At 37.5% G+C, this 26,843-nt stretch overlaps 2 protein-coding genes across 10 annotated transcripts in view; one reads left to right on the forward strand and one right to left on the reverse strand.

Annotated features, from left to right (window-relative positions):
* AFG2A (AAA ATPase AFG2A) overlaps nt 1-18,615 on the reverse strand; it is a 353,318-nt gene extending 334,703 nt beyond the window's left edge. For 6 of the 7 annotated variants that reach the window (XR_013358870.1, XR_013358872.1, XR_013358871.1 and 3 more), the window contains exons 1-8: nt 18,376-18,615; nt 13,975-14,096; nt 12,728-12,885; nt 8,322-8,380; nt 7,044-7,688; nt 5,968-6,097; nt 5,609-5,665; nt 2,708-2,831 (exon numbers count right to left, since the gene is read on the reverse strand). Coding sequence is in view for 4 of the 7 variants with exons in the window: in XM_077861118.1 (XP_077717244.1) it covers nt 2,708-2,831; nt 5,609-5,665; nt 5,968-6,097; nt 7,044-7,688; nt 8,322-8,380; nt 12,728-12,885; nt 13,975-14,096; nt 18,376-18,538 (1,458 nt within the window). In the remaining 3 variants the exon portion in view is untranslated. The remainder of the gene's footprint in view (nt 1-2,707; nt 2,832-5,608; nt 5,666-5,967; nt 6,098-7,043; nt 7,689-8,321; nt 8,381-12,727; nt 12,886-13,974; nt 14,097-18,375) is intronic. The other variant, XM_077861116.1, reaches the window with a different exon arrangement.
* Nucleotides 18,616-18,957: 342 nt separating this feature from the next.
* Nucleotides 18,958-26,843, forward strand: part of NUDT6 (nudix hydrolase 6) — a 32,580-nt gene continuing 24,694 nt past the window's right edge. Inside the window, exons 1-3 of one of the 3 annotated variants that reach the window (XM_077861120.1) lie at nt 18,958-19,093; nt 22,075-22,278; nt 26,299-26,354. In XM_077861120.1, coding sequence (XP_077717246.1) covers nt 19,039-19,093; nt 22,075-22,278; nt 26,299-26,354 — 315 coding nt within the window. In that variant the 5' untranslated portion in view covers nt 18,958-19,038. The other 2 variants (XM_077861122.1, XM_077861121.1) reach the window with 2 other exon arrangements.

A 26,843-nucleotide genomic window follows, 5' to 3' on the forward strand; every position in this document is an offset into this window, starting at 1 on the left:
TAACACTAATACATACAATTGCCATATCTATATCTATATAGATCTGAAATTATCTATCTATATCTATACTTAACATACAGAAGTACTGGCTATATAGATAATATGGATCTAAGTGTCCACACTAAGTCTCATCCTTTACACTGTTATTACGCATCCCACATTTTCCTAAGTTCAGCCTCAAAACTCCCTCATCTAGAAAGTTTTCCACTATGTAACTTCCCAACTATAGTGATGTCTCTCTCCCCCCTTTTGGCATCTAAACTTCACTGTTTTCATGAATAAGAAGGTATAATATCCTACCATAGAGTTGTTTTAATTTGTCCTTTTCCCCCTACTTGAAACAAAGACTATGACCAGCACATTATCCAAATAGAACAAGACTCTATTATACAGTTGTCTTAGAAATCTTATTCACATGTGGACTGTACTTTTTTTATTCTGATGTTTAAATTCCTAGTAATAAAGACAGCAATATAACCAATACCTGAGTATCAGCCACCCTTGAATGCATATAGATTTTTCACATAGGAATGAAATTTGGAACAACAAATTATAAAGAACTATAATGATCAGCCATCTGTGAAAGTTATCCAACATTTTATTCTGATGACCCAAGTATAATCCCACAGAGACAAGCTTAACTGACATGTGATTCAAAGTAAGGAAACTGAAACCTATTCAATTATACTGGCTGTCCCAACAGAAAATGTATGGATTACAATAAATCTATCAATTACGTATTTAGAAGACAAAAACAGGCCTGTAAGCATTTTCATACTTAAACATCCGTGTCACCCGCTTCCAGTCCTGCTCATAGGCAAGAATATCAGTCCACAGTGGACCTATCCCAGCAGGAGAGAAAGAGGCAGCAAGGATGTAATAATTAAGATCCTCCAAAACAGAGCCTTCCATCTGATTTCATACTTACCAGAACTCTTCTAATTATAATACAGCTCTCTAGAAATATTCACAGTCAAGGTGGAAAGAGTCATCCATAAATAAAGTCATCAATAAACAAAGATATTTGATTGGCTTAATGATTCTTTTTTTATTTTTTAAGATTTTATTTATTTATTCATGACAGACACAGGGGGAGAGAGAGGCAGAGACACAGGCAGAGGGAGAAGCAGGCTCCATGCAGGGAGCCCCGGGCCAAAGGCAGGCGCTAAACCGCTGAGCCACCCAGGGATCCCCGATTGTACTTCTTATTGTAAACAGAAATTGGCATCTCAGTTTATGTATATCTCTTGTGAGTGTTGTTACTATGGATCAATTCTCAGAGCCCTGCCACCTCCAACATACTAGCATCATTGAATTCTCCAATTTTAAAGGCTGAGAACCAAATGTGCGACATCATCACACCTAGTTATTGCACCAAGACTTAGAATCACGTGGTCATCCAGCCTCCCTCAGGTATCAATTCTTCTTTTATGTTACTCTTAAAATTGTCAACACAATTGTTGGGGCACCTGGATGGCTTAGTCAGTTGAGCATCCAACTCTTGATTTCAGCTCAGGTCATGATCTCATGGGATGTGGGACTGAGCCCTATGCTGGGGAGTCTGCTTAAGATTCTCTCTCCTGGGATCCCTGGGTGGCACAGCAGTTTAGCTCCTGCCTTTGGCCCAGGGCGCGATCCTGGAGACCAGGGATCGAATCCCACATCGGGCTCCCGGTGCATGGAGCCTGCTTCTCCCTCTGCCTGTGTCTCTGCCTCTCTCTCTCTCTCTCTCACTGTGTGCCTATCATTAATAAGTAAAAAATAAAAAATTAAAAATTAAAAAAAATTTAAAAAAAAAAAAAGATTCTCCTTCTCCTTCCCTCTCCCCACTTGCACACATATGCTCGTGAGCTCGCTCTCCCTCACTCTCTCTAAAATAAATAAATCTTAAAAAAAAAAAAAAAAACTGTAACACACTAGCAAATAATGGAGACTTAAAACCCAATCTTCACATTATGTTCACATGTTTAGTTTCTACCAGTAGGAAAGTTCTAACTGTCCAGTTTTTTAATGTATAAAGCAGGGCTTGGGGCTACATGATTTCTAAAATTTCTTTTGATTCTAACATACTTTGATTCTAAAAATTGTGTTATTTACAATCCTGCATAAGAACTGTATTCTGGTAAATGGCTGTCACAGGAGTCTGACAAAATTTCTCTTCATTCCTGCCATTGCTCCTATGGATCTTCCTTTCATAATAAGCACATAGTTTTTATTAATATGTGAGTAAATGCCCTATCAGAGAATGTGGTAACATGGGTAGATTCTTTTTAGATGTTGTACATATTTTCCATTATTTTCACTTTCTTTTCTTTCACTTGTTAAACCTAAAGCCCCAAAAGAATCAATTTTTACAGGAATATAGAAGACTTACTCATGAAATTTCTTAGTAAAATTGATCTAAATCTTCCTTACTGATTTTTGCTTCAGATTTTTAAGTTAATACCATTTACTACAAAAGAAACCCATCACTGTTTATTTTTTATATGGTAGGAACACATGACATTATATCATCCTAGAAATTACTAAGATATCTGCTGAAGAAAATTAATTTATGGATTTTTTCCTTTAGTTTTTAAGGCTAATATTTTTCCCTGTCCTATAATATCCCAAAACTCAGATATATTTGATAGTTTTTGCTACTATATATGTATTATTAGGAATCATTGCTTTCACAACACAGAATAGATATTGGTACTATACTTACTGAACCAATGCCATCCATCAGTGTTAAGAGTGATGCTACCACTCTTTTTTCCACTTCATTCTGAGCCCCTTCTCTTTTAGGACAAAGTGCATCCAGCTCATCAATAAAAATAATAGATGGGTGTCTAAAAACAAGTAAAATGAATTATTTAATATACATCTTATTTTTAAATTTGATGTATTGCATTTCAAGTGAAACTGAACACTTCCAATTTTTTAATTGAAACACACATGCAAAAGAGTGAAACCTACACCATATACAAAAATAAAGTCAAAATGGATTAAAACCTAAATAGGAGACCTGAAAATACAAAGAGAGCACAGGGAGTAATTTCTCTGACATCAGCCATAGAAACATTTTTCTAGATATGTCTCCCGAGGCAAGGGAAATAAAAGCAAAAATAAACTATTGGGACTACATCAAATAAAAAGCTTCTTCACAGCAAAGGAAACAATCAACAAAACTAAAAGGCAACCCTACTAAATGGAAGAAGGTATTTGCAAATGACATATATCCAAATATATAAACTGATACTCCTCAATACCCAAAAAACAAATAATCCGGCTGAAAATGAACAGAAGACACAGACATTTCTTCAAAGATACACAGGTGACCAATAGACACATGAAAACATCCTCAACATCACTTATCAGGAAAATGTGAATCAAAACTACAATGAGATTATCACCTCACACCTGTCAGAACAGCTAAAATCAAAAACCATGATACAGGTGTGAGCGAGGATGTGAAGAAAAAGGAACCCACATGCACTGCTGATGGGAATGCAAACTGGTGCAGCCACTGTGGAGATTTCTCAAAAAGTTAAAAATAGAACTACTCTACAACCCAGAAATTACACTACTGGGTATTTACCCAAAAAATACAAAAACACTAATTCAAAGGTATACATGCACCTCTTATTTACAGCAACATTATTTACAATAGCCAAATAATGGACGCAGCCCAAATGTCCACTGATGAATGAATGGATAAAGAAAATGTAGTATATATACACAATGAAATATTATTCAGCCATAAAAAGAAAGAAATCTTGCCTTTGCAATGAGATGGATGAAGCTACAAAGTATAGTGCTAAATGAAATAAGTAACAGAAAGACAAAAACCATATAATTTCACTTATCAGTTTAATTTAAGACATAAACGAGCAAAGGAAAAAAAAGAAACCAAAAAACAGACTTAACTACAGAGAACAAACTGATGGTTACAAGAGGGATGACTGAAATAGGTAATGGGGATTAGCATCGTGAGAACAGGGTGATGTAGGGAATCGCTGAATTACTATGTTGTATACCTGAAACTAATACAACACTGTAAACTATACTGGAATTAAAATAAAAACTTAATTAAAAAAAAGAAATGCAATGTATCAAATTTAGGACTCAGTTAATAATATTAAAGACAAAGGCAACAAGATGTTAAACTGAAAAACCGTACATTAATTCTTGTCCAAATTATTAATTCATCACTTTCCAGCAAATCTAAATTCAATAAAAAGTAGAATATTAAGAATAGTCTACTGCTCATGAGATCAGTCTATGCCAAAATAGAACTTGCCTGCTAATACCCAGTAAATTGTTATGATTCCATCAATTCAGGAGGCCAGAGTTGTCCCCTGGAGCAGGTGTAAAGTCCAAGGGATAGAAATTCCAAATGTGCTTTTTTTTTTTTTTTTTTTTTTTTTTGTCTATTAGAAAAAGAACTTTCGAGGTGATCGGTTCTCCCATATAAAGATGTGAATTCTCTCACAATAGAAAGCTTCAGGACAGCCCAGGGGGCTCAGGGGTTTACAGCCACCTTCAGTCCAGGGCGTGATCCTGGAGACCCAGGATGGAGTCCCATATCGGGCTCCCTGCATGGAGCCTACTTCTCCCTCTGCCTTTGTCTCTGCCTCTCTGTCTCTCTCTGTGTCTCTATGAATAAATAAATAAAGTCTTTTAAAAAAAAGAAAGCTTCAACTGCCAGGAACGTAATAATAATGAAAACACACTACACAATACGGTATACCATTGGTTCTCAAATTTTCAGTACTGGGACTACCAGCCTTATAAAGGACTACCTTATTTCATCTGCTATCTCTGAAAAAAAAAAAAACTTCAAAAATGAAAGTTCTTTTGATAAGAGCAGAATTATGATCAGTTAAATACCAAAACAATGTTAGGGACATAGCCTTATTATGAATAATACATTAGACCAAGTTATAGACCACATTCTTATACTCACTACAATGTAATATGGTAGCCTAAACTGAGGAATAATCAATAAGAATTGTTTTTAAAGAGCAAAAGAGGGCAGCCCCGGTGGCCCAACGGTTTAGTGCCGCCTTCGGCCCAGGGTGTGATCCTGGAGATCTGGGATCAAGTCCCACGTCAGGCTCCCTGCATGGAGCCTGCTTCTCCCTCTGCCTGTGTCTCTGCCTCTCTCTCTCACTCTCTCTCTCTCTCTCTCTCTGTCGTGAATAAATAAATAAAATCTTAAAAAAAAAAAAAAAGACCAAAAGATTTGTCCCTTTGAAACAAACTATAATTTAAAAAAAAAGGGTTTTAAGCATAAAGGGCTAATATAATACAATCTACTAAGACAACTAGATAAACTAGATATGCCTAAGTACCCTAAATCATAAATTTATATGCTCAAGTAAAATCATGACTTACCATACAACATTGTCTTAATTTTCCTACTTTATGTAATTCAATAACTCACTGATCAAACTTCCAAACAATACTAAATAAAAATAGATTAAATACAACTTCATTAGATTTACAATCTTTTCTAGTGCTATTAGTATTATTCTTCTAGTGTTCTTTCATGTTTCATATAAAGTGTTAGTAACTCTACTTTAACATAATCTTGATTACTAATTACAAATCTAAATGTAAGTACCGTAGAGTGGCTTCAGCAAATATTTGACGTAACCTTGCTTCTGTCTCCCCATAGAATCTGTAACAAATAAAGTAACATTTAAGGATCGACTCTTAGTGTTTTTAAAGTTTGTCTATAAAAGCTCATTTAATTTTTCTAATACTTCCAGAATACTTAAAATTACTTTCAAAAACTATTTTCTAAACTTAATTTTTATACACAATTAAAAGCAAATTTAAAGTATTTCAACAAAAAAAAAATAAAAAAATAAAGTATTTCAACATATGAACTAGACAGACAGAATGCTATGCAGTCATTTTTTTAAAATCACTTTTAAGAAGCATTTAATAACACTTTATTGTATTAAAGTATGCACCTACTTGCTTATAATTTCAGGACCATTAATTACAGAAACATAGGCTCCGACTTCATTAGCAACAGCCCTGGCAATCATTGTCTTTCCAGTGCCTGGAGGGCCATAGAGTAACACTCCTCTAGGTGGGGGAATTCCTAGAAGAAAAAGAAGAGAACAATGGATTCAGCATTACTAGGTTTCTTGTATTGTCATGTGGCTGCAAATAGGAGTTGTAAAATATAAATAAATTTACCTCGTATTACAAAATTAAAGAGTCAGACCTTCTGCCCCTGTCCCCTCCCCCAAAAATGTACTAACTGGCCCAAATGCTAATCTCTGGCAATGACCTTCTCTCTGTAGACCCAACCAGGTCATGCACACTGGTAAAAAACTGGCTGGACACCCAAACGATTGCCATGTTCCATCCCAGATAGCACAGCTCAATATCAGAACACAAAGCTCGGACAAGAACACAGGCATCCAAAGGAAGCCATCAATCCTAATTTTGATCTCAACTAGCCATCTTAGGTTATATAAGCATTACTAACAAAATGTCAATCAAAGGATTCATATATATATAAAGATTCATGAAAAATGAAAAGGCAGAGAAAGAGATGGTAGGCACCAAATACATGCAGAGGATCTGGGTAATTACCACACAGAGGAAGCCCTGAGTTTCCTAGGAACCAACCACTCCCTTAACCACTTGCTTCAATGCAAAGAGATCTGCACACAGTTACATTTCCTAACAAAGAAGCCTTATCCAACATATTTGAATGTTCGGTTTCCTTCTTTGGTCATTACAGCTGATCTAGAATGACAAGATACTAATTCTAGATCTAATACAAACAATTGTGGAAATATGCAATTAGAAGAGACAAGGCTGAAACTAATTGACTTTACAACCTAAAGAGATCAAGCATGGAAAAAAGGCTCACTTAACTGGTATCTCCCAAAGCAACTCACACCTCCTACGATACCTACCACTCAGGAAAGAAAAACAAGAAAAGAAGATGAACAATTATTACATAAGTGGAATGAACCAACTGCTTTTTAGTTTGAATTTAATACTTCTGTTGCAATACACTGAAGGAATCATACCATAACTCTTGAAAAGTTCGGGCTGTTTGAGAGGCAATTCAATAATCTCTCTAATTGCTTTCAGCTGACTACTTAAGCCTCCTATCATGTCATAAGTTACTTTGAATTGGTTGTCTTCCTCTTCAGAATTTGTATGAACCTTTATAAAATTAATTCTTGTTGTTGAAGAAATAAAATAAAAAATATCAGTGTTGCACTTTGCTCCCACACAAGCTGACTTCAGCAATCTCTCTTCATTGATAAGTTGCTCATTTCCTCCTCTGGCCGACTCAAAACTACATTTAAGTTCTGTGACTTCCACTAGTCCAAGTCCGCTGCTATCCCCATGATTCTGTGTAACATCCAACAAAATGTCACTGTCTTTATTTATCATTCTGTCATCTACTGGTTTGCAAGGAGTACTGCTCGATGGTGGGTCCTGAGGCTCTCCCAGATCTAATTGGCTTAGCTGTAGAGATACATCCAGGGTACTGGTTTCCATGCTGGACTGTTCATAGGCCATTCCCTGAGCATTGGTGTCAGAGTCATTCTGAGGCCTTCTTAATATCATGCCATCTGTCCCTTTCACTTGCAGCACTTGCAATTTACATGGTCGTCCATAGAATGTACAATACAGAAAGTTGCCCGGTAAAACAATCTTGCCGTCTAGAAAATAATTTTTTAAATATAAATGTTAGTATAACTCTTCACCCATTTCATGTTTAAATAACAATCTATTTCATCTATTAACAAAACCTATCTGACAGAAAGACTAAATCAAAGATAAGAGTATTAATAAAATGATTGCATGAAAAAGAGACAATTCCCATTTGATAGAGCACCATCTGGAGACAGAAGGGCAAGATAACTCTTTAAACTCCTCCATGTTCAATACATCTAGAATTCTATCAACTATATAAAAAAAAAAAAAAAAGTGTGGCATTCCACATCCAATAATGAACTAACCTAAAATGGCATACCTAACTAACACTCCAAGATAACATTTCTCACTAGAAAGAGGAAGAGCTTAAGGGTTAAGAGTTTCAGTTCTACCACTGACTTTGTCCAAAGATAAGTCATATATTCTCTCCAGTGCTCTCCAATTCTCTCCAACTGCCAATTAATTAATTGGGGAGAAAAAATTCCTATCCCAAAAGGACATTAATTCATTAAGAATAACACTCTTCACATTATGTTGAAGAAAATTACAATCTATACAAGTCCTCAAAGACACATTACTTTATTAACTGCTACCTTGCTTCTTATAATTTAAAAAACTATTTAAAATGTATGCCTCACCTAGCTTTCTTAGAAGAAAACCAGTCAGTTGTTCTTCATTAATATCCACATTTTTGTCACTGTAAAGGGTGGGGGAAAGAGAAAACAGCATTAAGTACACCAGAAACTAAATGTAATATAAAATTTCATGTACATTATTACAAGGCAGACTTAGTCAAAAGAATTAGTTTACAAACTGGAAATGGTTTATACAATTTGGTAATGATTTATGTTTTTCAGGTATTTCTTATAGGCATGAAAATACCATTTGCAATTTAGTGTCCTAATGACCTAAATCAATGTTCTTCAAAATTACCATTCATTACTAGATTATGAAATCATTTCAGTCGATCCCATCCAGAAATTTTTTTTTTGATAGAATACAAAAATGTCAAAGTACATCACATATAGACTAAATACTGCTTAGAACAGCATTACTTTCTTACACACACATACACACATCTATATACTCACATATACAGGTACACACATATGTGTGCATATGTGCACTGTATTTGTGCACATATGCATATACTGAATCACAATGAAATGTATTTTTTATTGTGTGTCATAGCCAAAAACATTTGAAAAACACTGGCCTAAATTAATCACTTCCTTTCTGAAATTGCCTAGCTTGAAGAAAGGCTTTTATGATTATTATTATTTTTTAAGACTTTATTTATTTATTCATGGGAGACACAGAGAGAGAGAGGCAGAGACACAGGGAGAGGGAGAAGCAGGCTCCATGCAGGGAGCCTGACGTGGAACTAAATCCCAGGTCTCCAGGATTAGGCCCTGGGCTGAAGGCGGCGCTAAACTGCTGAGCCACCCGGGCTACCAGAAAGGCTTTTATTAATAGCTTACTTCATTCCTTTTCTAAAATTTATAAATTATCTTTCAGGAAAATTAAGTCCTTTATTGGACATTACCTAAAAAGGTAGAAATAAGAAGACAGGAGATTAATAGTATAATGAAATTTAATTCTGGAGAGGGGTATGCCTTTCCCTTCTCCAGAAAGGGAAAAATGAGAAGCCCTTCTTCTACTAATGACTATCTTCCAGGAGGTTGCTTGAGTGCAGGAAGTAGGTACATATACTTGTAAAGGAACATGTTCTTGGAGAGTTCTCAGAATACGTGCATTTTTCCTACCTCCCCCCATATAAGAAGCCCATATGGGCAGAAAAGGCCTACAGTTGTGAGCTCTGTCAGACAGCAGTGGAGAGGCAATAGTTTATCTCAAGAAGATAGTTTTAGTAGACTCATCTGATCCAAATATAAGCTTTCTTCTCCAAATACTTTATCAGCAACAAACAAAATCAATATAGTAAACTTCATTATTCCCAGATTCACCTACTTGCTAAAATGTATTTTTAACACTAAAAATCAATATGAGCAGAGCTTTCCTAGTCACTAATAGACATACATAAAACAGGCAAAAAAAATTTGAGTCGCTAAGCACTTTCCTAGCAGAGGCTGAAAAAGTACTCTTATTTCAATTCTTTCAGAAGTAACAAGAAGAGTAGAGACAGGAGGAGGCAGTGCAGTGTACAGCAAAAAGTCCCAGCTCTTTACAACAGCTGGAGATTTGAATTCTAACTCTGGCATCTGTATAGTGAGGTGGCCTCAGGCAAGTCACTTAACACTCCTGAACTACTGCTGCTCTTTCATAAACTAAAGAAGACAAAATCTATCAGAATGAGTTGTTTTAAGATTATAATGTATATAAGATATATGTATTCTTGTATATTAAATATGCACTAAATATATTAATGTTATTAGTACATACTATTATATATTATACACATTAAGTATATGTAAATATAAACGTAACATTAAATATAAGCATATATTTAATGTATATATAAACATAGATACCTCTAGGAACAATGGTTCAGTATTTGCTAATGTAATGTTCACAGCAACTTTATAGAACATACTGACCACTAATAATGAGAACTGAGTACATATTAACATAAAGGAGAAAAAAAATAGAAGAAGGAAATTTGAAATCAAATATATATATATAGACTACATATGAAATTGTAGCTCCTTAAAATTCTCAAAATCACTTGTTTATAGAATTCTGAAACCAGTTATACCTATTTATTAAACTCTGAAGAGAGGATACTTACAAATGTGTATAAGCATAAAAATATTAAAAGAGTTTTGCTTTTAAAAAAAAGAGTGGATAAATAAATCTAAAAAAAAAGAAAAGTAAGTGGGTACAGATAAAATCACTTCCACTAGAAAGAGCTCTAATCTTACTAATAAAACTTCAGAAGCAACTGAAGGATTTAATCAACAGAATAAAATTACTGATTTTTCTTACTGGAAAGTAAGTTTCTTACATAAGCCCTTCTGCTACATTTAAAACACAAGATTTTTTTAAAATAAAATTTTAAAGACCAATTTCCACTAGTTCCTCTGCTGTAGGCAATTGTTATCACCTAAGACTGCTGCGCCCTCAAGAGGTCACACTAGTTAGATCATCAAAAATCCAGTCAACTGATAACTGCAACCTGCAGCACTGTCTCAAAACAATCTAAAGATTAATACTGTTTAATTTGAGTAGAAAAACCTAACCCACAAAATAATGGGTAAGTTACTTCTCATGGAGCCCACCTCCTCATCCTTAAGAAAAGGACAAATAGGGGCACTTTGCAGGAGGAGTGAGAGAAGAGGGAAAAAGCGTGTGTGCATGTATGTGTGCTAGTACACAGCGCATGTTGAGTTCTCTTCTTCCTTTTATTTTATTGTTAAAATGTGATTAATTCCTCTGAAAAGTTTCCCGGTTTGTAAAAATAAAAAAAAAAAATCTGCTGAAGCTCAAGCTTAGAATCTAAAAAAGTAGCAAAAGAGAAGAAAACATTTTAAAATCAAGCTAATGAGGGGCACCTTGGTGGCTGAGTCAGTTGAGCATCTGCTTCAGCTCAGGTCATGATCCCAGGGTGCAGAACGCCACGTCCGGCTCCCTGCTCATATGTGGAGTCGGCTTCTCCCTCTGCCTCTGCCCCTCCCCCTGCTTGTGTGTGCTCTCTTCCTATCTCTCAAATCAAGAAATAAAATCTTTTAAAAGATAGATAAAATCAAGCTAATGACTGGAAAATGTTTTGTGATACTTGCATATAAATACCTTCCCAAAATTGTTAGTACAGTAGTATTAAAGTATCAAAAATGCTTTCTTTAAACAAATCTTGATAAGACTTGCATATGTGAACTCAATTACAATCCCATTAGATACAGAGTATCCAAGAGGATGAGTGATATATGTTAACTGTATTGATGAGGTAATTCAATTAGTCCTTGGTAAGGGACTATTTCAAAATCTGATAGAAATAACTGTTTTTACTAGATTGAATAATCAGCAAGTTAAAATATATAATCGAGTACTTTGCTTGAAGTCATTTTTTAAAGATTTATTTGAAGAGAGAGAGAGAGGGATAAAGAGAGCAGGAGTACACACATGAGTCAGGGGAGGGACAGAGGGAGAGAATCTTCAAGCAGACTCCTCAGAGCGCAGAGCCTGTGGCAGGGGTGGTGGGCTTAATATCATGAACCATGAGATCACAACCTTGGCTGAAACCAAGAGTTGGACACTTAACAGACTGAGCCACCCAGGTGCCCCTGGAAGAGTCTTGATTAAAACTTGTTTCTGGGCAGCCCCGGTGGCTCAGCGGGTTAGTGCCGCCTTTGGCCCAGGGCCTGATCCTGGAGACCCGGGATCGAGTCCCGCGTCGGGCTCCCTACATGGAGCCTGCTTCTCCCTCTGCCTGTGTCTCTGCCTCTCTCTCTCTCTCTCTCTCTCTCTCTCTCTCTCTGTATCTCTCATAAATAAATAAATAAAATCTTAAAAAAAAAAAACTTGTTTCTTGTCTATTCACAGTAACCTACTCCCTCCTTTACAACAGCCCTGATTACACTGCAAAACAAGATGAAAACTACTGCTAAATATATATCAATACTAATTCCTCTCACCTAAAATATCAGGTCATACTCTAATCATAGGGCATTAGAGAGTCTCTAGTCGATACCTTAGGTGGCACTCATCTAGCTTGTGCTATCTAATACAGTAGACCACTAGCCATTCACCATGTGTGGCTATCAAGTGCTTAAATGTAGCTAGTCCAAATTGAGATGTGCTACAAGTATAACATTCAAACTGGATTTTCAAGATTTAGTTTGAAAAGTATCTTATTAATAATTTTTATAAGGTTAAAATTTTATGATAACTGGTTAAATATTAAATGTTAGGTGATATTTAAATAATGACTAAATCATTAAATGAAATATTTCACCAGTTTCATTTTCTTTCTTAAATGTGACTACCAGAAAATGCGAAATTACATATGTGGTTCACATTTGTGACTCTTGTTTTATTTCCACTGGGCAGCACTGATCCAGACTGTCACCAAAGAAAAGAGCCAAACCTGAGTGCCAGGTCCATTTCCTCAGCCTGTAGCACAGCACCCAACAGAGGCTGGACTTGGATAGCATCACCAACCTTCACACCCACATTCTTCTGTGCCATTTCACTCAGGCCAACCTTGCCGCCAGGAAATCCTGCCACAGGCCAGGCCGTATAGACCTGCCCAGAACAAAGGAAATAAAAATATGAGAACATAAATATTCATAGAATATCATTAATTTATAAAGTTAGAAAACTAAGCATAGCTACGCATATGGAGCTATAAAACATAGTCCTTACCCCCAAGGAGTTATAATCAGACACAAATTACAAAAAACTTTTAAAATAAATATTACATCTTCTTGTGAAGATTAGGAATGATACCAGAGTGAAAATGGTAGAAGATTTGAAAGGCAATTTAGGAAAAGTCACAAAGGCATTAACATGTAACAGGAAGAAAATACTAAAGACAAGCTAACTGCAAGGTAATCTACCCTGGAGCATAAACTACATCCAGGAAATAGTGAAGAACCTGGCACCAGAGGTTCATGAGAACGTGGATCTCATCAGACTGAAATGTTAAGGGAGAGAAGCAAAGATTTCCAGCTCCAGATAGTGAGCTGAGCTCATACATTTATAATCTTCCACAAGACACAGGAAAGGATTCTTTTTTCTTTTGTAAGAATAATGAAAAGAATGAGAGGTGTGCCATCAGTACATAATAGATTTCAAATTATTTTCAGAGGACACTGCTGGATGAGAGAACATTGACTGATGAAGCAGCAGAAGAAATGGCAGAAGCAGAGGCCAGCAGCAGGGAAGAAGGCCAAGCTGGCAAAAATGATCAAGGAAAGGTTCTGGGCTTTGAGCCTCAAGCATGATGAATAGCAGCAAGAACAAACAGCTGAAAACAGGGAGGGTAATCAAATATTTGTATACAAAAGAGATGACTTTCATACTCCCAAACAGCATTTCTGTGGGAAAAAAATACATATAACTAACAGACTGGGGGGGGAAGGAGGGGGAGGGATAGGGCTGATAGTGTGTGTGTCATTACCTTCAGAGGAAGAGCCTCTCTCTACAGCATGACATTTAGGGGCTATTATACCCAGGAAAGTTACAGACATCAAAGAAAGTAAAAGGTTAACAGATGTGAGGATCTTTTAAGATACAGTTTTTCGTTTACTACTGCTTTGTTGAAAATTAAAAGAAAAACCATCTCAAATCTTTCTAAGGATTTCTAAGGAAATGAAAAGGACTCTTTCTTACCTCTTGCTTTCCATCCAAACTGGTTAGCAACACTGGTCGACCTATACATATATTTGCAGATTTCATAGTGTTGAGTCCAAGTTGAACAAGGAAATTCTGGAATGTTTTAGGAACTTTGTCATCTTCGAAAAAGGGAAAGAAAATTATTTTCACACTATTTTCTAAGTGAAGTCAAAGCCTGCTTTCTTTTGGAGTAAGTAAAAATCCTCTATCCACATAACCACATAAATGCACTTACCATACCCTGGAGGAACCAGTTCCAACCCTCTTTTTTTTTTTTTTTTCTTAAACAAAAAGACTTAAAACCAAACCTTTTTGAGGATCCACTGACTGACGACAGGAGTGCTAACTAAAAAAGATGTCTAATTGGGAAGGTATTAGTTTTCACCTTTTAAGAAAAATCATCTCTAATTTTTAAAAAACTGAACATACTTGCAATAGAGCTTTTCGTATTTGCATAGTAACTTTTGTACTACAGATTCTAAGTTGAGTTGACTACAGTATTCAAAGGCTTGAGCTGGATAACTGGCATTTAGCTCTGGAGGGTTAAGTTAAATTTCCACTTCTCAGTCACATGATACCAATCAGATTATTTTTCTTTTCTAATCCCAAAAATACACAGGTAAGATAATAGCACAAGTCTTATTCCTTAAGCAAGTATATGCTGACCAAAATGATCATTAGTGTTTTCAACTTTTGCCAAAGGAACAGACCAGAATTCAGCCCAACTGGCAACACCTCTGAAAATGTCTGATTTAATTATTTTTGCCACTACAAAATACCTACCTATTTTCCTTCTGTCATCAGCTGAACAAATCTAGAAAAACAAAGCATCTCACGGAGCTAAGATCAACAGTACTGAGCATTTATAAAAGAAGCATATTTCATAATACGAGGCTGAAAAGAAATTCAGCTTTCCTATGAGCATTTGGTCTCTTACAGAGTTTACTAATCAATAACAGCAGAGTATCCTTTTGACGATTTCATAATGTTCAGTTTCTATCCCTTCTTTCTTCCTAAACCTCAATGAATTACCCTTCCCTCTTGATAAGTAACTCACAGGGGTATTCAGTCCTTAGCAAGATTCTAGGTTTTCTTATTCTCTTCCTTCCGTCCTGTCCTGCACATTCACCATGCATCAGGATCTGACAAATCACCAGTTCTACAAATACCTCCACTTCCTCCCTATGAAGATCATGTTCATATTCTCATCCACTGGCCTTATCTCCTAATTCATCTCCATGCATTCTCTTACAGTGTTCAAATCTACTCAAGCTGTCCTCCACACAATTCTTCACAAGTCCTCATTCCTCCAATACTGTACTTTAAAAATACATCTCAACATCCACTTTCCTCATTAATTAACTATATATTTATTGAGCACTTCATGTGCCAGATTAGTAAAGGTAATTTCAAACAACCACCGCTCTTCATTTGTTAATTCAGCATTTATTATGTGCCTACTACATGGCAGATAATATGCTAGGCACAAGGGATACAAAGTGAACAAAAGCGGATGGTTCCTGGCCTCAAAGAGCTTATAATCTAACAGGATGAGAGAGTTATTAATCACTGAATAACTGTGTAATGGGAAACTAATAGAATGAAGAATAACTAAAGTGCTGGGAGAGCTTCTTATGTGGAATCTAGTTTGGAAGAAACAGAGAATGCTTCTCCAAGAAAGTAATGTTTAAATTCAGATCCAAAGGAAGAGTAGGAATTAATTAATCAAAGAGGGGGAAAAAAAAGATAATTCTTGGCAAAGAGAATAGCTTGGACAGAGAAGTACTGCACAGACAGGAGCACTGTGCATCTGAGGAAAGAGTACAGGCAAAATCATAGAAGAAAAGAAGGGGCCACCTAAGGAAAATCAAGATACCCTAGGGCAGTAGGCAATATCAAGCAGCAGCTTGTTCTTATTCTCTCTCTCTCTCTAAAATAAGTACATAATTTTTGTAAAAATGTTTTAAAAAAGAAAGAAAAATCAAAGAGAAGATGTATGTATAGCACAATGCTATACAAAGTTGGTCAGCGAACTATTTTACTGGTTCATGGTGGGGTAAGTACAGCAAATAAGGGCTTAGAAGCTTTTATGACAACTGGACAGAGTAATCTGTGGAATCTAATACAATTTCTATTTTTAAACTTACTTTTCTAGTAATTACATTTTATTGTAATTTACAACAGCACTGAGCTGTAATATATATTTTAAAACTTTCCCTGTAGAGTTTGAGTAGTATTGGTCTAGAAGGCACCTGAACCAAGACTTAGAAATAGTTTAGTTACAAATATAAATCTGAAAATGATGAGAGTATAGATGAAAAACTATGGATACTGGATGAACTTGCCAAAAAGATTTATACAGAGAAAGAGGTTTTCAGGACTAAGAATTGAGGAACTTAAAACATTTGGCAGCCAAGTAGAAAATGAGCCTGCAAAGGAAACTGAAAAGCTACCTACCAACAAAAGGATGGAGAAAAACTAGGACAGTTTAATGGCACACAGCCAAAAATTAAAATGTTTTAAGAAAAAGGAAATGGTAATGCCAAAAAGTGCTAAGAGGTTAAGTTAGGGAAGTAAAGAAAAACTGTTGTACTTATCAACATGGAGATGATCAGTTACCATGACAGAGACAGTTTCTATAGAATGATAGGCTAGATCTCAAAACAGAAATAGGATAAGGAGTAGGTAGGTGATAGATGAGGAGACAGAGACTACTCCGCTTAAGAAACTTGACAATGGGGCAGCCCAGGTGGCTCAGCGGTTTAGCACCACCTTCAGCCCAGGGCCTGATCTTGGGGACCCAGGATCGAGTCCCACGTTGGGCTCCCTGCATGGAGCCTGCTTCTCCCTCTGTCTCTCTCTCTCTCTCTCTCTCTCATTAATAAATAAAACCTTTAAAAAAAAAAAAAAGGAAAAGAAAGAAACTTGACAATGAGGTGACAATGAGGCTGGCTCAGTCAGTACAGCATGTGACTCTTGATCTCAGGGTTTCGAGTTCAAGTCCAACATTGGGAGATTACTTGAAATCTTAAAAAAAAAAATGGCAACGAAACGATGGAAAGAGAGAGGGTGGTGGCAAAAAAAAAAAAAAAAAAAAAATGTGGAAACTCTGTTCTGATTTAAGATGCAAGAGAAACCAACAGATTTAAATTTCAACGGGAAGGATCCAGTTGAAAAAGGTTAAATATGCAGGACATAACAAGTTATCCTCTGATCCCTAAAGGAAAACCGAAAACGCGGTGTTAACTCTAAAATTGTCATTGGGGTGTGCGTTAGACATAAATTTCTTGCCACAAGTTTAGCCGGTGTTGCGTTTTGTCAAAGCTACAAACCACAGCTTCAACACGTGGAAGACACAATTTACATTCAACACGTGGAAGACACAATTTACAACCCAATTTACCAACTAACTTTTCAGAAAAAAAAAAAAAAAAAAAAATTCCGTTCTCCTAACTCAAGGAAGCTCTGATCTAAGATAAGGGGCTTTAAAGTCAAATACCGCCTGCCACTCAGTACCTGTGGAACCCGGAGCCAATCACATTAACTATTCTTCCTCGGTAAAAGAGGCATAATAATACGGTACCCACGTTCTAGAGTTTCTGTGAAAACTAAATGAGATATGTATGTGGCATACCCAACCTACTGATAACAATGCTATGTAATTGGTAGCTTTTATTAAACACTGGAACCTGTGTAGTAGAAGAAAGAAACCTTAAAGCGTTTCATTCACAGTGGTATCTCTTGGGTAGGATGTGTCCACATCTTTACTGTTAGTTTTCTGGGATAGATAGATAGATAGATAGATCGATCTATAGATAGATATAGATAGATTTACAGAAATCTGATAGATCCATAGATAGACAGATATAGATAGATCTATAGAAGTCTGATAGATCTATAGATAGATAGATCTATAGATCAGGTCTTCTATAGATCTATAGATCTATCAGACTTCTATTGATAGATCTATCGTAGATGTAGATAGATCTATAGATCTATCAGATCTTCTATCGATAGATCTATCGATAGATAGATATAGATAGATCTATAGGTCTATCAGACTTCTATAGATCCATATATCTATCTATATCTATTTCCTAGCTCGTAGCTTTAAGCACTTTTGCAGTTAAATATGCCGCGAATCTTAAACGAGGCAAAGTCGTTTCAAGTGCAACTTACAAATTCCAATCAATGTACAAAGGCGGTGGCTTGACTTAGCCACGGATAAACGGTTCCTGCCTAACTTCCCCAGGGCAGGCACGGCTGCGGGTGCCCCTGCCATCCCTGCGTCTCCGCCAGCTTTCAGAAGCCTCTGCACCTTAAGGAGGCATCGCTAGGTCTACGTCTTCTCAGGTAGCGCCCGCTCGGCCATCAGGTCCCCCACCCGGAACTCTTTACCCATTTCTAAGAAGTTGGTCACCACCAGAATCCCGGCCGCCGCAGCCGTGCCCGGCCCCGCAGGAGGAAGCGAGGGCCCCGAAGGAGAGGAAGCACAGGTAGGCGAGGCTGAACCATTCTCTGCGCTTCGGTTCAGCCGTTTTCTGCTCTTCTTGGAAGACATGAGGAGAAGACCCGCTAGGAAAAGCTACCGCAAAGCCGGCTCAACGTGCTCCTGCCTCTGGAAAAAACTTCCGGGGCAGAGGTCAGCGGGACTCCCCCCTGCGCCGTAATCTCCCAAAGTGAAGCGCAGCTAAAAAATAAAAATAAAAAGACCACCCCCCGCCCCATCACCACCACCACCACCACCACCCAGCATTTTCAGAACCAGCCATCTCTGAAGAAGTTGAAAAGATTCTGACTTGGAAAGCGAGATGGATGACGTGGACACAACCGTCGTTTAGACTAAATTCCTGAAAGATAGGATTTTTTTTTTTTTTAATCTCTGCCTTTCCCATAGCTAAACAAATGCCTGTTGACTTAGAGAAAGAAAGTGGTGGAAAAGTTTCTCTCTGGCTTTCCAGGAACCGGGCAGATTCCTGAGAGGAGCTGGTGGGCGGACTTGGCGGTGGCTTCGCTGTAAGCGCTGTAAAAAGTGGGGACGTCAGCGCAATTCCGAGATGAATGGGTGGCACTTTCCTAAGATTTACGGTCGCGGCATCCGCTCCGGAACCACGAGGCGGGTAGACCCGGGGCGGCCGGGCGGCGGGACGCGGCTGGGTAGATGCGGGCGTCGCGGAGCGGGGGCGTGTGGCGCGCGGTGCTCCTGGGGCCCTGCCCCTGCGGGTTCCTGGCGGGGCGCCGCGGGGCTTCCCGCGGCCCCGGGCGCAGGTGGGACGCCCCTGCCGGAGCGGACGAGCTGCGCGGGGAGCCGGACAGATTCGGGGGCGTCTCCGTGCAGCTGGCGCGGCTCGGCGCGCTGGACCGCCTGGACGCCGCCTCGTTCCGGAGGGGCTTGCAGGGCAAGTGTGCCTGGGCCCGGGGGCCTCCTCCGCCGAAGAACCGAGCCTTAGGGAGACAGGGCAGGCGTGAACTGCCCTGAACCGTCCCTTCCGTTCCTGTGCCCTTTGTGCCCTTTGCTGGGAGGGTTCTGAGGCAGCTGGGTCAGCTGGGTGAAATAGCGACCATCCTAGACGTTGGGATCGGCAGCCCCGCTTTCTTTTTAAATTTATTTATCCATCATAGATACAGGGAGAGAGAGAGGCAGAGACACAGGCCGAGGGAGAAGCAGGCTCCATGCACCGGGAGCCCGATGTGGGCCTCGATCCCAGGACCCCGGGGTCACGCCCTGAGCCAAAGGCAGACGCTCAACCACTGAGCCACCCAGGTGCCCCCCTGATGGCTCTTATCCTGGAATTGCCCTAGCATGGAAATTCAGCCACCGAAAGAGCCTCTCATTCCAAAAAGAAACCTCAAATAATCTTTAGCCTATTGAGCAATATGGCAAGTGAGCATCTACGTAAATGTAATTGATAGTTCTCTCTCTCTTTAATCATTCTCATTCCCAAACTACTTACCTCTTCACTGCGTTTTCTCTCCTACTTGTGAATAATAATTGCCGACTCCCAACAATACCAGCAGTAGGAGAATCAAATGTTCATCTGCTAATGTCTACCTATGTGTGGGGTAGATGCAGGGATTTATTGCACACACTTGTCACTTACCAGTGGCCAGGTGGTTAAAGCACTAACCTTCCTCAACAAGGCAAAGCAGGAGGGCTGGGTTTAGAGTCACACATCCAGGTTTCAAGCCCCAGGTTCTAGGTGCTTAACCAGGCATTAGGCAAACCACCACTAAAACGAATACTCTTAGGTTGCTTATGTGAGCAATGCCAGCCCTAAATACTGGATACATGTGATCAGAGATAAATTATGTGAACCCAGTTTATGATCTGTGTAGTACTATATACATTTTATAGTTTTTAAATAAAGCATTCTATTGCATTTATGAATTCCTATTGCTAGACACTTAAGAATCTTACAGGTATTCATTTAATCCTCCTAACTCTGAGGTGGATACTATTGCCTCTGTATCAAAGATGATGGGACTGAGGCACAGAGAGATTAAGTAACTTCCCTTGGCTCTGGAATCTGTTCTTAATGCATTATGCTGCCTCCAAGAGCTAGTGCAAATTTTGTTATTAAATCAAACTAGCTTTTTCACTTGATGGGGATGATTGGGGAGGATATGGGAATTTTCTGGGATAATAGAACTGTTCTGTAATCTTGAGTGGGTTACACAGGTGTATGCCTATGTCAGGGCTCATTAAATGTACACTCGAGATTTGTGCACTTTACATAATTGTACATCAATTTAAAAAAGACTTAGAGAAGCAGGTGGGTGAGAAGGATCTGACTCCATAACCCCAAATCAAGAAGCTTCTATGAAAGGCTCCCATGTGTTTGTCACTGTAGACCCACTGCCTTTTAAAGAGGTTGAGAACATGATCCTTACAGGGAGTCACTTTCTGCACAGCTGGAGAAATGAAGAAGCGGGAAAGAAATTTAACTATTAAATAATCCAGCCTTCCCACCACCACACACGTGCACAATTTGCAAGATTAAAGATTAAGTGAGGTGATTAATGGAGAAAGTGATCTGAGAAGTTCTGAGACTGCAGTGTTCTCACCCATAAAATAGGGGCAATAATACTTCCCCTTCAGGGTTGTGAGAACTTAATGAGATAATACATGTAGGGTATCCGGATCTTAGAAGGACCAAATGTTAGCATCTTTTTTTTTTTTCTGGCTCAATCTTAAGTAATAAGAGAATCTGCAAAGGTCAAAAAAAACTATGTTCATCTTGGTATTATTTATGATAAAAATTAGAGATCATTTAAATACCCAGGAGAAGGAGGTTGGTTAAGTAGCTTTTGGTGTACCTATTTGAGGAAAGCTATGCAGTTATTAAAAACTTATGTTCATGAAAAATTTTAATGGCATAGCAAAATGTTTATAACAAATAGTAAGAGATGCTGTGAATTATGTATGGTGTGATGTCAATTCCAAAGTTATATTCATGGAAAAATGTCGAGATTTAAACTTTTATCTCTGCATGCTAGTAAGATAAGTTTTGATTCTTTGGTTATGTTTTCAGTTTTTTTCTAGGACTGGTACACATTATTTAAAAACAGAGTTTTAACCACCTTGAAATTTATAAGCCAAAAAAAATTATGACAGAATAAAGAAAGAATAAATAGAAGGCTATAATAGTCATTTATAAAGATTAAAATTAAGGGTGTTAAAAGGTACAGCATTAAAATGGTATTTTATTTAAAATAGTTTTTTTGTTCATTCTGCCAGTATTGAGCTCGTTATATGCCACGCATTGCAGCAGGTGATATGAATATACTGACTATATTGAAGTAATTGCACATCAGATAAATTCATTGGCTATGATACTGCCACTGCACAAAGCTGTACTGACTATTCTTAAGGAATTCTAATGGAAAAAATCATATAAACATGGTACTTCCCATGCTGCTGATGTGAACAGAGCAGTTTGGGATTCTCCTCCCCAACCTTACCTAGGAAGGTTACTAAGGAAGTTGGATGTGTTAGGATGACTTTTTGGAAGAGGTGACACCCTGGGATGATTTTTTATTTCTTTCATCCTTTCACTGGAAAATATTTACAGATTTTTATCTTTATCTGCATTTTAGCTGCAATACAGCAATGGAGATCAGAAGGTAGGATAGCAGTATGGCTGCATATCCCCATCCTCCAAAGCCGATTTATTGCCCCTGCTGCTTCCCTGGGTTTCTGCTTTCACCATGCAGAATCGGATTCATCCACGCTGACACTATGGCTGGGAGAGGGACCCAGCCGATTACCAGGATATGCTACACATCAACTAGGAGTTGCAGGTCAGTTTGAAACTAACAATAAAATTAACCTTTTTAGAGGTTCACCCAATTTTTTCTTACAGCTAAGCGATAGTTTATTCATGTGTAGTAGATAACTTGATTATCCTTGGGACTATTGAGGAGTGCTTTAAATAGATGAAGTTTGCCTTTTGCATCAGCAGAGGGCAGCACAGAGAACAAGCAAGTTGGAGGTTTAGTTTTCCAGAGGATCCATTTGAACATTTTTACGTAGGTTTTTGAACTTTACTCAAATCGTAACACTGAATTGGGATCAGGGAATAAATCATGATAAAACATATTTGTACTAATTATGTGAATGTGTAAAATAAAAGATAACATTTAGGTTAAATTTAAGGTAAAGCAAAGCAGATTTTTGATTTGGACATTACTTCTTAAAGATACTTACATTACGGTAATAGTGCTAAACAGTTGTTAAGATAGCATAATTTTCAAGTCACTGATTAACTTCAAAGGCATGGTCTTGAGAGGTTTGCTTTAGGTTAAGGCAGGAATTCTCAAATTGTAGAGTACATCAGAATCACCTGGAGGGGGCAGCCCCGGTGGCGGTGGCGCAGCGGTTTAGCGCCCCTTGCAGCCCAGGGCGTGATCCTGGAGTCCCTGGGATCAAGTCCCACGTCGGGCTCCCTGCATGGAGCCTGCTTCTCCCTCTGCCTGTGTCCCTGCCTCTCTCTCTTTCTCTCTGTGTGTCTCTATAAATAAATAAGTAAAATCTTAAAAAAAAAAAAAAAAAATCACCTGGAGGGCTTGCCGAAAACACTGCTGGGCCTCACATTAAAAGTTTCTGAGGTGTTGGCCAGAAAATTTGCATTTTAATAAAAATCTCTGTTGCTACTGCTAATGTTAATGCTGGTCCCTGGACCATCCTTTGAGAACCAAGGTTAAGAAAATCCTGAGCAAAAAAAAAAAAAAAAGAAAAGAAAGAAAGAAAATCCTGAGCCTTCCAAAAAAACTGAAATAGTAAATACTCCTTACGGCTTAAATGAGAGCAGTATTATAGATAAGCTAGTAATTTAACTAATAATTTTATTTGCCTTTATATAATTTACAAGAGTTTATAAAGGTAGTTTGCACCTTTGAAGTTAAAAAGGAGTTGTTAAGGATGTCTACTGTTTTCTCCATCCATGATCTGACTCCTCTGTAGCAAGTAGAGGCATTTAGAAATTGCCATTCAGTTCTACTTCAAAAGACAACTTGCTAACTTGATAGTTCCCTCACACTTCATTAGAAAGTCATGCAGATAATTATCAATTCATTGGTACAGACTTTTAAATTAGATCCTTAAATCCAGTTATTACGACAGAATTAGTAGTATATGCATAAAGAATATTCAATGAAGCACTTTGTTCATGACTAAATACTATAATATATATATAGTTAAGGTATGCCGTAGGAGTTCAGGCAGTGAGAGATCTGGGACTTGAACAGTCTTGAAGTATAACTAGGTTATGAAGTGACTATTAGGGGTAGCAATGAAATCATCTAGGAAACTGTTCTGGAAAGGCATAGTACTTTTTAGAGGAAGGGAAAATAATTGACATGGGATTTTTCACTTCTTTTAATCAAGTCCTCTATCACCACCTCAGGCCATGTAAATATAATAAAAATAAAATATACATACTTTTTTTCTTCCATTAATCTGTTTTCTGTCAGTTCATTTTGCAGCCCTAGACATAGAACCTAAGTGGGTAGAGGAAAACTCTTTTCTTCCCCACACTGGAATGGAGTAAGCTGTGGCTTTATTACTGTTCTTCACACAGCAAGCTTATCTGCTTCAGAGCTTTCACACTCCTTTTCCAGCAGTGCTCTTTCTTAGGGCTTTGTTTATCGGTAGCTCCTTAGAGCTGAGGTTTCTGCTTCAACATCTTCTCAAGAATCTCCTGACTTTCCTGTCTAAAATGCAGTCCTCCAGCATTCCAATCTCATCATTTTTGGTCTTTTTATCCAGGTCTGTTTTTCTATATTGCACTTACCACAACCTGAAATTATATCATATACTTAATTAATTTCCCCCATGATAATATAAGTTCTGTGAAGGCAGGTATTTTGTCTTTTCCACCACTGTATTGTCAGGTTAAAGAGAGTGTCTAGCATAAAGTAGATACTCAATAAATATTTTTTGAATGAATGATTAGATAGCTCTTCAAGTGGAAACTCCAGTCCCCAGAAAACACAGTTGGGACACAGATGCACAACTGAAACTACCAGTTCAGAATCCAGACAGAGTTTTAGGCTATGTGAACTTTTGAACTCAAAGTGATACCACTCACACAATACCTGAGATGATGCCATAAAGCACTTAGCTTAGTACCTGACTAATAATCATATAATAAAAACCTCTATTTAATCCCTGATCTTTGTGTTTATTTACCTCTTAAGTTGTGACCAGCAGAGGTCGCTCACATTGTGCTTTAAGCAGTCCTGGTTTTGTCTGAAATAAATATTTTGCTCATACTTAGAATTCATTAGGGAAAAGTGCAATTTGAGTAATCACAAATTATTAAAATTTAAGAGTAGGTTTCCTTGGAATTTCTTTGGCATTCTAACCCATATAAGTCCGATTAAATTATAGTTTATATTTTCTAATGGAAGCCAACATTAATGTTAATTATATCTCAGTGGTTTTCCTTCTTTCTTTTAAACACTAAAATGCTTTTTATTTCCATTTCAGAGAAATTTTTTCTTCCTCGTATTACATATACCTTTCTTTCTGTATTTTATTTCTACATAGCATTGTCACCTCATGTTCTTTTTTTTTTTTTTTTTTTAATTTATGATAGTTACACACAGAGAGAGAGAGGCAGAGACATAGGCAGAGGGAGAAGCAGGCTCCATGCACCGGGAGCCCGACATGGGATTCGATCCCGGGTCTCCAGGATTGCGCCCTGGACCAAAGGCAGGCGCCAGACCGCTGCGCCACACAGGGATCCCTCACCTCATGTTCTATATAATTTGTTTTCTATTTGTTACCTTCTCATACACACACCAGAATGTGAGCCCACTGAAGATAGGGAATTTTATTTTGTTTACCACTATATCCCTAGCACCTAGAAAAATGCCTGACATATAACAGGGCTCAATTAATAACTAGAAAACCCATATGTATTATATATAGGAACTCAATTAATATTGAAAGGATGAAAGGGTATGTAGAAAATACCCCTTAAACAGTATTTCCTCACATTGGGTAAATATAAATCATTTTTAAATTACAGCTGTTAAAGGAACCTATTACAAATCATTAAGGTGTCATTTATATTTTTGACCCAAAATTATCAAGAACAAATAAACCTAATTATTGTTTTTGAGTGCCTAACATCTAGCCAAATGCGTAGTATGCTTAGCAGTGTGTGTATTGAATGAAAAAATACAAGATTAGAACTTAAGACATTTATAAAATGATTATCCCAAAGCAATATATTGGTATGTTATAAAGTCATCACATGTGGTTAAAAAAATAAATAAGTGGCTTTAGGGAATTCCTGAACTGAATATTGAGATATTTGAGATTTAGAGCATCAGGGGCATAACCCATGTTCTATACATAGTGATTCAAAGAATAAAAATGAGAATGGAAAAGTCACTTTCATTTATTCATGTATTCATTTATTCAAAGATAAATATTTTTAAGTGCTTAAGATTAGACATTAAAATAAATGCTACAGAAAGAAAATCTATTAATAAATTAATAGATTAATTTATTTAACTATGTACCATGAGGAATAGATAATCTAGAGATGAAGTTTATGCAGCTCATTATCTTACAACTTAGCATATGTTAGAACCATCATTAGTATCCAAGTTGCTAAAAGGACCTGAGTGACTGAGCAGTTGGTTTATTGCTGGAGAGATTTTACAAGTGTTCATGGGTGGCGTGTGGTAATTGAACGAGGCCTTCCAGAATGGGTATGATTTTGATAACCACAGATAGAGGAGTATGGGAGGAATCCAAGGAGAATGAAATTAATATTTCTCAATTATCTTTTGCTTTTTTCCCAACAGGAGCTGTATTTGATGAAAATACTAGAAAAATCTTGGTGGTACAAGACCGAAATAAAGTAAGTTGCTGGGATCCCTGGGTGGCTCAGCGGTTAAACATCTGCCTTGGGCTCAGGGCGTGATCCTGGAGTCCCAGGATCAAGTCCCACATCGGGCTCCCTACATGGAGCCTGCTTCTCTGCCTGTGTCTCTGCCTCTCTCTCTCTCATGAATAAATAAAATCTTAAAGAAAAAAAAAGGTAAGTTGCTTCTGCTTTTGAAAAAAATTTGTTTTAATTTAGTATAATTAAGATAAAGTGTATTAGTTTTCAGTATACAATATAGTGATTCAGCAATTCTATATTTAGTCCGTGCTCATCACAGTAAGTGTACTCTTAATTCCCTTTCTCTATTTCACCCATGCCCTACCTACCTCCCCTCTGTTAACCACCAGTATATTCTCTATAGTTAAAAGTCTATTGTTTTGTTTGCCTCTTTTTTTCTTCAATCATTTGTTTTGTTTTGTAAATTGCTTTCTAAATGTTCAGTTCTCTCTAGAGAAAAATAAA

This window comes from Canis aureus, chromosome 20 (genome assembly GCF_053574225.1).
Source record: "Canis aureus isolate CA01 chromosome 20, VMU_Caureus_v.1.0, whole genome shotgun sequence".
In the NCBI taxonomy this organism is placed as follows: Eukaryota; Metazoa; Chordata; class Mammalia; order Carnivora; family Canidae; genus Canis; species Canis aureus.